Source organism: Camelus dromedarius, chromosome X, assembly GCF_036321535.1.
Source record: "Camelus dromedarius isolate mCamDro1 chromosome X, mCamDro1.pat, whole genome shotgun sequence".
Classification (NCBI taxonomy): domain Eukaryota; kingdom Metazoa; phylum Chordata; class Mammalia; order Artiodactyla; family Camelidae; genus Camelus; species Camelus dromedarius.
The window spans coordinates 15601347-15615247 of record NC_087472.1 but is presented as its reverse complement, the minus strand read 5'-3'; the positions used below and the strand labels follow the sequence as shown (position 1 = coordinate 15615247).

Sequence of the window (13901 nt, the reverse complement as noted above, 5' to 3'; positions counted from 1 at the left end):
TACGTGTTTGAAAGTAACAAAGCTGCATTTATTTTAAAATTGTCTGTCACTTAGACTTTTCTTTAATTTAAACTGATGCTACCAATCCCTGAAAGTATTTCCTTAGGCAGGGCCAGTTGGTTTATTCAACACCATGGGCCGACTTGTTTAAAAACAGAATTTGTGGGGATAGCTGTATTTTCTTAAGGAAAAAAAATTGTAAGTAGTATTTCTGGAGAAATGCACAGAGAGGTACCCAGGAAGCTGCCAAAAGCTCTGTGTTTGTGGCGGGGTTGGGGGGGAAGTTCGAAAAAAAAAAATCTGTAAAGAAAGCCCAGTAATGCTATATTAATTAGCCAACATATAGTTACATTTATTCAGCGTAGAACTTCCCTCTGGATCTCATCTACTTTTCTACATCAACACCTAGTAAATAGAGAGCACTTTACAATTTTCAAAGGTATTTCATATATCTTTGCTTATAGGATGATCACAACAGCCCTAGGAGGTAGGCAGGGGAGGCATTAAATTCACCATTTCATAGAATGAGAAAACAAAACACAGAGTTTATGTAAACCTGTCCAAAGGCACACAGATATACGATGGGGAAGCTCGACCCAGTACTCAAGCTTGTTACCAACAAGTATGTTTGTTGGTTCATTTACTGAATTCAATAAACACATGTAGAGAGCCTACTCTACGGCAGCTGCAGGTAAGCAATGAGGACATATAGCCAGAAGACACGGTACCTGTCTTCTAGTGGAAGATTAGAGAAGATACATGAAAGCTCCCAGTAGAGGGTAAGTGGAGATATGGCAGAGGGACACCTACATGCTGAGCATCTTAACCCAGACTGGGGCATGGGGCAGGAGGACTCAGGCTCCTCAGAGGAGATGCCACTGAGTCAAGGATAAGTAGGGGTAAGCCAGCCCAACAGCTCTTTTTCTGGCCCCTTCTAGGACAGTTCTGGTCATTAGCTTTTCAGCCTGAGTGCTCATGATCATCACCCCCTACACATCCCTCCAACTCAAAGCTCACTCTGGCTCCTCTTAAACAGAGACTCATCCCAGCTCTGCACCCAAAGTCATGACTAGGAGAGAGAGGGGGGACAAAATGGGCAAACAAGTGGCTCACATCAGGGTGGTTTAAGGTCCACCTGACACGTGGATCACTAAAATACAAGGGGGCAAAAGCAGGAAGCTCACGTGACACTGGACCTACAAATGGAAGTCAATTTTCTTCATGGGGAAATGAAACTTCATTACAGAGGTGACAAACCCAAGGATCAAAGCCAGACTCACATAAAAGAGTAAAATTCATTGGCTTGAGAAATTGGAAAATCATGATTGATTTTAATGACCCCTTTCCTTTTCCACAAAAGTTAACCCAAGGGTGACAGAAAGGACTTTAGAACATTAGACAACTAGATGTGACCTGCAGCTAGATCCATCCTGGTTTCTAATGTAAGTAAAATAGGCAGATGATCTGGGTCAATTACTATTAAGAAGTCCTAGGAGGAATTGTTGAAATTCTGTTTGCTATAAAACAAGACACTGAAGGTAGAAGGCCAGTCCAGTACATACCCATAGATGCAAATAACCCACTTGACCGCCAGTGGACCCACGTGCCCACCATTTGTGCCAAGCAGGACCGGGGAGGAAGATTTTGATGTTTTTGCAGAAGGGAGAGGAAAGATAAAAATGAGAGGGAGTGGGTGAAGCTGTCTTCCTGAAGAATTAAGAAATGCATCACTGAAGGGAGCTGAAGTCCAGCCTAGCCCCATTTTTCTTCCAGTAAAGAAGTGTAAGGACCATCTTTACAGGCCTGCTTTATTGAATAACAGCAATAATAGCTACCATTTCTTGGGAGCCCACTGTGTTTCAGGCACTGCCATCTGCCTTCCACAATCTCTCTGAATCCTCTCAGCAATCCGTTAAGGTAGAAATGATTAACTCCATTGTGTAGAGGTGGGAACGGGCTCAGAGGAAAGAGCTAACACAGACTGGAGCAGAAATCCAAACCCAGGCTTGCTGACCCCAAAGTTGTGCCCTGAAATGCTCTACTCCATGGCTTTTTATGATTGCTGTGTAAGTCTGACATTTGCTTCTGTGTGCTTTTTGTTAACTCCCAACTGTTTGGCTTTCTATCGATCAGTAAAAATCATCAGAGAAACTCAAGCAATATTTTGTATTTGCTTAAATATAAGAAGAGAGGGCAAAAAACCGGAGAGCTAAATTTCTTTCAAGGGAACCTACAAAAGTTTGCACCCTTTAGGAAGAACAGGGGACAGTGGCAGGAAAGAGGTGGTACCTGCTGACCACTTCCTGCAGCAGAGAAAAATCATCCCCCCCCCAACCATGACAGTCTCAACAACAAGGGAGCCAGAGGGGCTTTAAGAGCAGGACCACCAGAAGGGGGCCTCCCTAACAGGCCTCTCCCTGTCCTTCAAACGCCAAGTCTCAAGAGTCTATTTTCTTTGACGCTCAGTGACCGACTACCAGAAACAACTCTTCTGGGTCAGAATACCTCGATGGAAATGTTTCAGATGCATTCTGTTTGTGGTGGTCAGAGGTGTTCTGATAAAGTGACCCTGACATCGCTAAAGGACTGACCATCCACCTCATCAGGAAGAGATCCAGGGCACTTGTCCCACCCAGCAGCCTGGAGCCTCAATTCTCCATCTACTTTACATGCTCTTCAAGGGGGGAATAGAAAGTAATGGCAGGTTTCAAATTGAGAAATAAATATCAGCCGGGAGGTATACAGCCAGAACCATGTTGGATCCCATCAATGACTCTGACATGACTTAAGACATGTGTGGCATGCTCTGTAGAAACCCCATTTAAAACCAGTTTAAGTGTCACAAGAAATACATGGCCCCCTTAATTCATCTTCTCACCCCAAGTAGACCCCGAATGGTATGACCCTGCTTGAGCGGCCTCCCCATTCAACAGTTTGGTTCCAAAAGACTTAGAGATACTTCCCCCAAATCCAGTTTACCTTCACAGGAAGAATGGCCTACATCTCTTCCCTCTTGCTCGGGACCTCGACCCGTCCTGCTCAACCACACAATCATGATGTGATATCGTCAACATCAGCGACCTTATTCAGTGCCGATGTGCCAGCACACACCTTCGCAGCAACCCTGCAGACAGGTACCATCATCCCCATCTTACAGAGAAGGTAAAAGAACATGATGTTAAATGGCCTGCCGGAAGCACACAATGTCTAAATCAGGATTAAAATCTCCACCCGTATCACTCTAGAGACTGCACTCACTCTTTCCGATACGCGCCGATTGCCGGGCCCCTGTTTCCTAACCTCTCACGGGTTTCTCACTCTCGTCCTCAGTCTGTGAGCAATGAGCTGAGCATCACCAGCTTGCAGACTGTGGGCGTGGCCATGTGCCCGCAGGGCGTTTTCTGAAGGAGATGTAGAAAAATGTTTTGAGAACTGGCAGCCTTCGGGAAATCAGTCTGTGACCTACACAAGTGCCTACTCTGAAGGAGTCAGTAATCCTTAAAGGGCGTAGAAGCTCCGGTGTGTTACACGAATAATTTCTTAAGAGCAGTTCTCATCCTTCATGGACCCATCTCCTAAGCCTTCCCAGCAAAAACAGAAGAGCGCTGGTGCACGGAGCACTGAGAATAAGAATCACATTTCAAAGAGGAAATTGTCCGGTGGTATTAATTTGTTGAGGGTACGGATGGCTGGGACCAGCCTTGGAGGCCCCAAATGCTCTCCGTATAATGAAATGATCCAGTTGAGCACAGGTGGGGCTGGCCTAAGTGCTAATAGGACGCAATCTGTTTCAAGAATAAGCCGTCCGGCCTTCAGCAGGTGGTTACAGGCATCAATGTTGAGCCACGAGGATGTTTCCTTCTGCTGCTTCAGACATGACAGCTGACAAGTAACAGCCCATCCCGAGTGTCCCAGGCCACATTAAACTGTCAGTCAGTAGGATAAGCTGGGTTTTTCTCACTCAATTCTGCAGGTAGAGTTACGTATGTGACACTAAAATCTTAAGGGATAAATGTCACTGTTTTGCCATAGAGTAGGTCCTAAAAAACAGCTGTCACTAAAGATGACTTTTGAGATAAATCTGTGGTGGAAAAGATGCCAATTGAAGGCCTTAGATGAATTATAACATGGAGGCACACTCCAAATTTCTCTGTCTTACCTTACCAGGATCGTATAAAAATCTTTAGCTGACACAAATATTTCCTGCTATACCAAATTAGGTCATTTCTAGGTAATCTATTTTTCCTTCAAAATCTTTCCACAAACAATCTTGATTTTCCTAAAGCAAGTCAGACTGTGTTAAGCTGCTACGTGAGCTAGTACTTTCCTTCAGTACTTTCATTCGAGGACATACACTCAGGCTAACGTAGCAGTTTCTCAAATCAGAAAGAACGAAGGGTCAGGTTTCTGCTTGCAGGAAACCAAATGAAATGAACCCCAAAAATGTCTGAGGGCGACCAAGAGCTGTGGAGATAGTCAGTGATGAGAACAAATACCAAAGTCCTACTTGGCGCTCTCTCCCTCCCACCAGCCTTACATCAGCAGAGCTTCCCGCAGGCTGGCAGCAAAGATCTAGCGACGAGAAGAAAGAGCCGGGTTAGTGTAGACTGCGCCCCAGTGTCTACCCCTCCCACCATCACGACAGGAGCCCAGAAGAGCCATGAGCCTTGACTTCAGCGTCAGTTCAGTCTGACTTGTGTCTAAACAAGCTCAGAATGAAATGACATTAGGACCTGACTCAATACCATTGAATATTATTTCCATTATCCATTGTTGACTTCCTTTCCTGTGCCCCCTTCCTCTTGGCTCTGTTTTTTATCTTGAATATCTGCTTCCCTGTTGGTGCTTTCACTGGCGATCCCAGATTTAAAGTTGTACGTATACTGCCTTGAGTCCTTTGGGGAACAGTTACCATGTAAACCTAAACAAACAAACAAAACCCAACAATAAATAAAAATCCATTTTAGCACAAGAGCACGGGAGCCATACATCGCTGGCCTGTTCTGATGGGACTGGAATGAGCCATATGCGCATATATGTGTCTGAATATGTACACACTCCGCACGTAGGACTCTTCTTCAGTTAACTCCTTCGCTACCAGATTGAAGACCCTGAAGGTCTTTCCATTTTGCTCTATAAACCAGTGAAAACCTTGTTAGTGCTAGAAATTAGTCCTGCCCCCCACTGCTTGTCCTCAAAACCGTGTTCTTAAAATAATTGCATTATAAAAACAGAATCAACTCTTCTCCCTCACCTTTCCTAGATTATAGGGCAAAACCCATTCATTTTGTTCATCTCATTAAAAAAATTTATTTTGTACATGTCAGGGATTGGGTGTTTGGGGTTCTCTTGTTCACTGCCACTTGTTAATATGCCACAGTCTATCTCTCCAAACTCAGCGGAAGAGAGACAAAACTAGTCTCCTTACCCTACTTTTCTGGCAACATCCAGAAGGTTTTGAGACAAGAGCAAAACTCCTTGAGAACTAAAATAATTGCTTTGTATATTCCTGCTTCTGCCTTTCCAACGAAGCAGAGGAATCCTGGAGAGGCATTATACACATTGGAAGACTTGTCTGGTCAGCGAAAATAAGGAAGAATTCACAGTGAGTGTGTGTGTATATCACTTCTCAGGTGAAAGGGAAGGTAAGATTTGCCCCTGTGGATCTCATGGAGGTTATTCTGTAATGCCAGGTGCCCCGTGCACTCCACTGAGAGTCCCAGAGTCATGCTGAGAAAATACAAAATGGATACTGATCCATAATGATCAGAAGTGGCTATAAGAACTATCAGCCAGAAGACAACAGCAACATTCTGGAGCTGACATCTGGATCCAGGCCCATCCAGCCCAGCAACATGGCAGAAGAGCAGCAAGACCAGCTAGGACTGGATCCCAAAGGGAACTGAGGCATCGTGCTCTGACAAGCAGTTGTACATGTGGAACTGATTAACCTCAAAGTCACTAGGGAAGTACAAAGCCCTGTAGGAGGTGTGCTGACTGGAGGAGAGGCCGGCTGACTCCACACATAGGGCTGAGAAAAAAGACTCGGAGGAATAAATGCAAAGGCACGCAGAGATGAGGCCAGGTGGTGGAGAGGCTAGCGTGGTGGTGGTCAAGTATGATGGGGATGGGAGATCTGAAGGTTTGGCTGTTGTGTCCTCAAGGTTCAGGGTGAGCCAAGGTGAATTCAGAGGTGGTGGGAAAAGTCTGATTAGAGCCGTAGTTGTTCAAGGTTAATATAAAAACGCGTGGGAAACTGATGACCGGATAAATAAAATGTGCTATATCCATACAATGACATTATTTGGCACAAAAAAGAGTACTGATAAATGCTACGACTTGGATGAACTTTAAAACCATTATGCCAAGTGAATGATTCCATTTATCTGAAACATCCAGAATTAGGTAAATCCATAGAGAAAGAAAGCAGATTATTAGAGGCCAGGGGCTGAAGGAAGGGGAGAAGGTTAAGTGACCACTGATGGGTACAAGGTTTCTTTCTGAGGTGATGATAAAGTCTCTGAATAAGACAGAGGTAATGATTGTACAATATTGTGAATGTACTAAATGCCACTGAGTTGGATACCTTACAGTGGTTCATTTTATATTATATGAATTTTACCTCAATAAAACACACACGCATGCATGTGCGTGTGCACGCGCGCACGCACACACACACACACACACACACACACTAGCATGAGTGCTCTATACAAATCCCACACCTCTGCCGGGACATCTCTGAGTGGAGCTCTTCTTGGACCAAGAGCTCTTCTTGGCTGATTTCTTCCCCTCATTCTTCTCATTAAGGTGTAAACCACTCAGCAGGGGCAGGCACTGGATTCTACCTCTCACTGGATGCCCCACAGGGCCTAGTATATAGTAGGTGCTCAATCTTTGTCTGATGAACTTAAATTATTAAATGTTAAATGTAAAGATGTTTTAAAAACCTCGGCATTTTCTCTAACTAAGGTTTTTGGACATGTATAGGTTTAAAGAGCTTCTCTCTGACACTAATTTAAAATAAACTTGATTAAACAATAAAAGAGAGCTTCCATAGTATGCAACCATTCAGAAGAACAATGAAAATTTCGATCAATGATTCAGATATTAGGCCTAACAGTTCTAAAAATGTCTTTGAGAATGTATTTACTAAATTGTTCACTCTTCATACAGGCATTTTCAGTGCCATTTAGCTGTGGTTAAGCCCAGTATTAAGCTTACTTCCATGGGCTCCTTCATTTTTCTCTTGGTCTCAGGGATTCTTTGACTGAAATTCCCTGTAGTTCTACAAAAGAAAAAGATGGAGGATTTTCTGCCTTTGGCAATTGTAGGAAATCTTTGCCTGTGGGTTACATAGTGGCTCACATGCAGGAGGGTACCTCACACGAGCCAAGCTTGCTAGTCTGAAGATTTCTCCATGAAATCCTAGAAGCCAGTGTTATCTCAAGCCAAGACAGGGTGGTGGTGGAGGGCAGGTGAGGACAAATGATGCTTACGTGGTACTCCCTGAGACTAGATCTGTGAAAACATTCGTTTCCTGCAAAGTTCAATTAGTTTTATTCACAAGAGAAAAAAAATTGAAAGGATGTGAAATATGACCTTATTTAGGGAGACAATGACTTCTTTGATGCTTTAAAAGAATCTGCAAGAATATGAAAATATATGTATCTATATGTAGGTATATGTATAACTGAATCGCTTTGCTGTACACCTGAAACTGACATTATAAATCAACTACACTTCAATAAAAACAAAATTATAAAACCAAAAAAAAGTTGAGAGATCTGTACATCTGTACATAGCAGGAGGGAAGAAACAGCTATGATATCCCAGCTGACGTGGATAATGATCAGTATTTTCTTCAACGTCAGTATGGTCCTTTTAATGAGATGTCTCCACTGACAAGTCTTGTTCTCTTTCAGCATCTTTGATTTTCATAAATTTTCTTAACTGAAACATTTTCAAAGGAACACAAACCCAATCTATAAAGATAACAAAGTCACAACCCATTTGACAATATGAAGTGGCAACTGATACATACGACAAAATTAAATGAGAAATTCAATGAAAAGCTCTGGAAAGAGGATTTAACTATAGATGAGACACACAGCACAAAGCTAATCTTTATAAATGGTGCAAATAGAGGGCACACGTGTCCTCCAGCTACAGAAGTTCATATAATTAAATGTATATTCCTGAGTAATTTTTACAAAATCTAGTTTGACACTATTCCCTAGTCCCATCGTTGCATTAGGTCAGGAATTAAAGTACAGGTTGATTATAGCCCAAGGTTACAAACCAAGGAAGAGTCACTGCCTGGATTACATGACCCTTATTCTGTGTACAAATATGTTTGGTTTCCTTCCTCCTTCCCTCCTCCTTGTTCTTCCTTCCTTCATCTCCTGGATGGTATATATCACCAGTAAAAGTTGTTTTGAAAGAATGGATTTTTCCAAACTACAAATAGGAGTTTGGAATATTGGATTTTCTCCATATTACAATTATTTTATTCAAGACTCAAAGATATTAAAAGCTAGCAAATTAAACAAAAAAACATTAAGTTTAACAGAGTTATTTTAATGGTGCAAAACTGTGTTTGGTTAACTTTTGGACTCATTCAATCAGGCTTTGGATTCCACCATTTGATAGAAGAGGACTTTCTTGGTTTCAGGACAACATCTTTCATGAAAGTACACTGAACATGAAGTAGTTTATATGAGTAAAATTCAATTTTAAAAATCCCATCAATTCAAAAAACATAGGCCTGAGAAGAAATCATTTTGGATTAACTAGAACTAGATCATCTGGTCTATCAGAAGATACATCCAGTGGGGTTACAACATTTGCTCTAACCAATCACAACAACGAAGAAACCGATTTTAGTGCTTGATACATAGTAGGTGCTCAAATATTTGTTAAATGTTTAAATAAATGAATGAATGATTACATTAGTAAATACATTGTAAATTAAATTTTCCTTTTTCATCAAACGTTAGAAGATATGTTGCTTAAAAGAAATGAGTCTTCAGGAATTGCTCATTTTTCACCATATTAACATACCAGTGGGTAAGTGACTGGGATGGTTTCTCATTAGGTTTATGCAAGAACCACATACATCACCTGTAGGCATTCTCTTTTTAAAATGTTGTATCGTTTATGCCTGTTTTAAAGCATCTGCTTTTTATAAAGCCAAATACCAATGGGCTTTTCTTTGATAATTTAAACAAATATGTCATAACAGGTACATTTTGATGATTCTACTTAGTACCTGATAGAGCTTTTAGGTTAATAAACATTAATCTATTTCTCCAGAGTAGAGTGGCCTGCCTGGGGCCATTAATCCCCCAGGCCTGATTCACATTTCCTAGAGGGAAGTCTCTTTCCATGCAAGTTCAGTGCCTCAGCAAGCAACCTCGGTGTCATTAGCACCTGATTCTCATTGTCCCAGGTCAGTAAAAAGCTTAGTTGAGAAACAAGCATGTGCTTTACCTTGCGTTGGGAAGATGAGGGGGTGGGTGGGGGAGAGAGAAAGAGGACATGTAACATGATTGAGCTCCCAGTACGTGCCAGTCTGCTGGGGGCTTCACATTTCTGGCCTCACCTCACCTACTAGTTACAACAATGCTGTGAGGTGCCCTTTCCTTAGAGAGGAGGACCTGAAGACTTTCTAGGTGAAGTGACTCACCCAAGGCCACACGCAGTCAGTAGCAGAACGGAGATGCACACCCAAGTTCATCTGGCTCGAAAGCTTTCCTCTGTCCGTGACCTTACACTGCTAATTGATTCCATTTAGCATCATGATTAACTATCCTACATCCAGATATTGGGTTTCACTAGAATGTAAGCTCCTCCAAGCAAGTAACCTGCCTATCATGTTCATCCTCGTAACCCTAGCACCTAGCTTGGTGCCTAACACGTAGTATCTCAAAACAGAAGTGTTAAAGGTGTGGATGAATGAATAAATCAATAAGGAAACAAAACACACAGCCTGTCAGGGCTAGAGGTGCCCTAATCCAACCATCTCATTTTTCAAATGGGAAACCAAGGTCCAGAGGGATTAAGTCACTTGCCCTATGTTAAACAACTAATCGGTGAAAGATTCAGAACTGGCATCCAGGTCTCTTCTGTATTCCCCTCTACAACATGCTACCCCTTGCACAAACATTTCTGAAAGCATGTTCTTCAGCTTGATGTGTTTTACTAAGCATCCTGCCCTCCTGATTGAATTCCTTAGTTGCAAGCTCTTCCTGACACGTGCAAAGCGATGGAGGTTAGGGGTACCATTAGCCCACTAGAAATGAAAGCTCCCTGAGGACAGGAAAATTTGCTCATTATGTTCACTTCAACATGGCTGGCACTTAGAAAACACTCAGTAAATATTTGCTGAATAAATGAATATATATTATTTCCTTTCCAGCGATAAGTAAATTTTTCAGAGATGACGAATGTTAGCACAGATTATACTAAGGAACACAAATGGGCCAATGTTTCAGTCAAATTGCTGTGAGATGGTACTTCTCTTTCCCTCCCCTTTTTTTCTTTCCATCCTCATCTGTAAAATGGGAGGAAATAATGCTATTTCACAGGATTGGTGTAGGGATAAAAAGAGTTAATAAGTACAAGCCCTTAGCATGTGCTTAATATTTAGTGAACAGTCAATAAATGATAGCTGTTAGTATAAATATGATTTCTCCAAATCAATCAATCAGTAAGGACCCACATAATGAGGAGACAGAAGCCAAAGACCAAAAAAAAAAAAAAAGAGTTGTTTGTTTTATCCTTTGTAAAATACTCCTGAACACACAGTTCTCTATGTGCTTCAAAGTTTGCAAATTCTCTGAGGGCTATAAGTTATAGGCGTCATCTGCCATGTCATGGATGTTCCTGTGTAAGTCTTTTCTGGAATTTTTCTCATGAAATTAATGGAGAGAAGACATAACTAACTCTGAGGTGAACACATGATGATTATTTCTCAAATATTGCTCTAGTTAACATTCAAAAAAGATTACCTCTCCACGAGTTCTTGTCCATTCCAGCAAAGAGTGTCGTTTTCGGCCACAGGGCTGTGGCTGCAGATGTAGCCAGGCAGAGCACTGTAGAAGCTGATGAAAGATTTCAACTTCTGAATTAGTTCCCTGGAAGAAAAACAAAACATCTGTGCATAAGATGCAAGTAAACCCAGTATGAGGAAAGTTTAATTTCCTTATCAGCATGACAGAAAGGCTCTGCCAGGCTTATTAGAGCAATAAATGATTTTTAAAGACATTCTTGGCTACAAGGCCACAATTTAGGGTTTTTTTTTTTAATCAATAAAATGATATTAGAAAAAAACAAGTTGCCTGTCATATAAGGTGCTGTTCCTATCAGAAGGATGATTTAATTTCAGCATCCATTTTCTAACACGTTCAGCTTCCAATTTTTGTTCCGATGTTGTTACCTACATTCTCTAAGGTGCTGATTACAAGGCACGCTGGAGCAGTACCTATCTTTTGGTTTCTGAGTGTAATTGAGTGCATTGATTGTGATTTACAGTGCTATTACCCTAGAGATGGCCCCTTTCCATAGACGCTCTGGCTAATGGTTGCAGATCAGAATCACAGGGTGCTCAGAGCAGTATGAGCTCTATGAAATTCTCCTGACAATATAGTCAGAGAAACTCACATCTGCTAGAGGATGAAGAGTTTATTTTTTGTTTGTATATTGTGGTTCCTATGGGGGAGTGGGAGGGGTCCTAGCATATTTTATTATTTATTTGCTTTGGCTTTTATGCTATATGTGTGTGTGTGTGTGTGTGTGTGAGAGAGAGAGAGAGAGAGAGAGAGAGAGAGGGAGAGAGAGAGGGAGAGCATATTATGTATTCAAATATGTATAAACACACACAAAAACACACAATACCCAGCAGAATTTCTGGTCTATTGTCTTATTTTAGATGTATGTGGACACATAAAATAAGACGCTATTGACTGGAGACAAGTGGATGTGATTATAAAGAAATATTAAAATATCTATGCAATAGCTATCCAGTGGTAAACAAACGAAAATGAAATACATTATTTTCTAAAGCAATATTCTTGGTAGAAAGGAAATTAAAGAGTACCTCATACAGATCCAAGTCCATCTTAAGTCTCTATGAAGTTTTTGCAGACTCTGGCCAGGGAATTTGCTGGCCATGATTCAATATTGTCTCCAGGTTAAGAATGGGCTAACCTGATATATAGGCCTCTGGAGGAGCTAGAGGTCTGAATCTCATTTGGACACTGGTGGGAGTCCAGAGCTCAGAAATACCTTCTGGGGGTTGTTCTCAGGTCTGGCCAAAAGAGGAAGACTGGTAGAAATTCTTTCTTGCATTTAATGCCATTTTCCACTTTATGACCATAAAACAATTCATTTCAACTAATGATTAAGAGAGAGAGAGACCTTACAATACTCAGCACACCTTCACAAAGGTCGGATCACAGTAAAGCCAGGGTGACGGACAGAACAACTCAAGAAAAGTTAGGGAGACACAGACAACTCGTGATGCCCCAGCAGTGGCTTCCTGCTATGCTCAGACCCTCTAACAGCCTACTGCTAGGGGCTGAGTGCCGTCAATCTCCAAAGTGAAAAGGCTCAATACAGGGTTCTGAAAATAAAAGTCAACATTATAGTTTCTCACAGAGGAAAAAGATGGGTTCAATTAACACTAATAGGGGAAATGCTCTGTTTTACAAGGTAATAATACAGTTCCCAAGAGTGGAAACTGAAAGACTAAAGGCTGAGGCTGAGTAATTCCCCCATTCCACAATGAAATGGAATATGGCCATTCATCTAGGGGAAGGGGTGGCCCTCCCTTTAGTGAAAGAGTCCCCCTTAGGCCTCCTCCTACCTACAAACCCTCTCTCACTAACATAGCACGTGGCAAGAAAAATTGAACTCATAGATAAGCCTTCCAGTTTGACTTCCCTAGAAGGTAAAAACAAACAAACGTTAGCACTCTGAACTGCTTCCAGCCTCTCAGCTCTTGCAGCTTTTTTCTTGTCTGATCAGAAAGATCACTGACAAACTGGAGAAGATTCAGAGAGGGTCTATCTGAACATCAAAGGGAGGAAGGGCTGGGCGACACATAAGACCTCCCACCCCAGTACGAAAGGATACGACTTGGTGGGGTCAAGATAAAAGTCTAAGAAAACCACAAAGAATGTGAATAATGTGAACACAGTCTGGGTCATCACATTCTAGAACTCAGGGGGCTCTCATTGAAACCTGAACAAGTTAAGCTGGGAAAACGAAAACACCATCCTACTTTACTGAGTACCCATTACCTACAGAGGACATGCAGGGTGGACCTAGGAAGAGACTGAGTTTTAAAAATTTGTTTCTGAATTAGTTATTATGAGTTTAGAAGACAGTTTCATTCAGTCACTATGCTATAATGGATGGCTAGATTCTCACAACAGCCCCTTAAGACGTGTTTGGAGTAGTAGCTAAGAGCACTGATTTTGGAGTCTGACCCACAGGAGTTTCAAATGCCAGTTACTCCCTCACTTACACAGCAGTAAAACCTTATGCAGACTCTAAATTTCTCTAAGCTTTAGTTTCTTTATCTGTAAAATGAAGCAAATGATAGGTTGCTGTGATAATTAAATGAGATAATGTATGTGAAGTACTTAGCACAGTACCTGGCACAGAGTAATCCCTCCACACAATGTTTGGCAATTTATTTCCATTATTATGAGCCTATAGAATGTAGACAAACATATTATATATATGAAATATATTATATTCCAGATAAATGTATGAATGCAAGATAATGAATTATTTTTCAAGTTCCAGATAATTTTATATGCACAGGATAAATAATCCTTCATCTTATAAGATGGGTATTAAAAAGTACAGCCATGTTCTCTCCCCAGATATTT

General features: G+C 41.4%; 1 protein-coding gene across 2 annotated transcripts in view; it reads right to left on the bottom strand.

Moving 5' to 3' along the window:
• The window catches only part of GPC3 (glypican 3), a 368118-nt gene that overhangs the window by 112024 nt on the left and 242193 nt on the right, over positions 1-13901 (bottom strand). For both annotated transcript variants that reach the window (XM_031446156.2, XM_031446155.2), the window contains one exon: positions 11013-11138. In XM_031446156.2, coding sequence (XP_031302016.1) covers positions 11013-11138 — 126 coding nt within the window. The remainder of the gene's footprint in view (positions 1-11012; positions 11139-13901) is intronic.